Genomic DNA, 1,081 nt, shown 5'->3' with positions numbered 1-1,081 from the left:
CAAAGATGTTAGGAACTGTCTGATTGACGTAAGTTCCCTCTGAGTTCTAAATTTTTTATTGGGTTTATATTGAGATTGATTGATTGAAAATTCGATTGGTGACTCGTTGTAGATTGACGAAGTCTGCTTGTTTTATCCCTTATCAGATGGCATACAGACATGACCATGGCTAGCATTTATATCATAGATGTTATGAGATTGCACGATGTGCCGAAATCTATTGTTTCAAAGTGAGACCTTAGATTTACTTCTCAATTTTAGCACAATTTGCAAGGAGCTCTTGGTACGGTTGCACTTGAGTACAGCATACCATCCTCAGATAGACGGACAGTCAGAGCGAAATATCCAGACATTAGAGGATATGTTCAGAGCTGTTGTTCTTGATTTTTGTACTAGATGGCAGGATTCTTTGCCACTTGTCGAGTTTTTCTACAATAACAGCTACCAAGCGAACATTGAGATGGCTCCTTTTGAAGCCTTATATGGTACGAAGTGCAGATCTCCTTTGTTTTGGGATGATGTTTCAGAGGCGCCAGTTATTGGGTCAGACATGATCAGAAAGATGGCAGAAAAGATGAAGTTGATTCAGTCTAGAATGAGAACAACACAGGATAGACAACCCAAATATGCGAATGTCAGATGCAGACCGTTGAGTTTTGAGCAAGGTGATCATGTATTCTTGAAGATATCTCCTTTCATGGGTACAATCAGATTTGGAAAGAAGGATAAATTGTCACCGAGGAATATTGGGTCGTATGAGATTCTAGATAGAGTTGGTGATCTAGCTTACAGATTTGCTCTTCCCCCAGCGCTATCAAGTATTCATGATGTTTTTCACATGTCTATGTTGAGAAGGTATTAGCCAGATCCTTCCCATGTACTTCAGCCAGACGAGGCATAATTGGATGAAACTTTGAGCTATTTTGAGCGACCAATTCAAATTATAGACAGAAATGATAAGCAGCTCAGAAATAAGTCGATTCAGTTAGTGAAAGTACAGTGGAGTAGACACGGTGTTGAAGAAGAAAATTGAGAGTTAGAGCAGGATATTAGGCAGAGATACCCAGAATTTGTTTTGTTT

At 39.2% G+C, this 1,081-nt stretch overlaps 1 protein-coding gene across 1 annotated transcript; it reads left to right on the top strand.

Annotated features, from left to right (window-relative positions):
- Positions 1 to 361: 361 nt before the first annotated feature.
- On the top strand, positions 362 to 862 carry LOC140877777 (uncharacterized). Its single transcript, XM_073281353.1, has one exon. The coding sequence runs from the start codon at positions 362 to 364 to the stop codon at positions 860 to 862; it is 501 nt and encodes a 166-aa protein (XP_073137454.1).
- Positions 863 to 1,081: the final 219 nt, after the last annotated feature.

The sequence above is a fragment of the Henckelia pumila genome, chromosome 2, assembly GCF_033568475.1.
Source record: "Henckelia pumila isolate YLH828 chromosome 2, ASM3356847v2, whole genome shotgun sequence".
Lineage (NCBI taxonomy): Eukaryota > Viridiplantae > Streptophyta > Magnoliopsida > Lamiales > Gesneriaceae > Henckelia > Henckelia pumila.
The sequence above is the reverse complement of the archived record's forward strand: the minus strand, read 5'-3'. Positions and strand labels throughout refer to the sequence as shown.

What these genes read in the sequence shown, in the direction of transcription:
- LOC140877777 (XM_073281353.1), top strand. Translation starts at nt 362, where the DNA reads ATGTTCAGAGCTGTTGTTCTTGATTTTTGTACTAGATGGCAGGATTCT.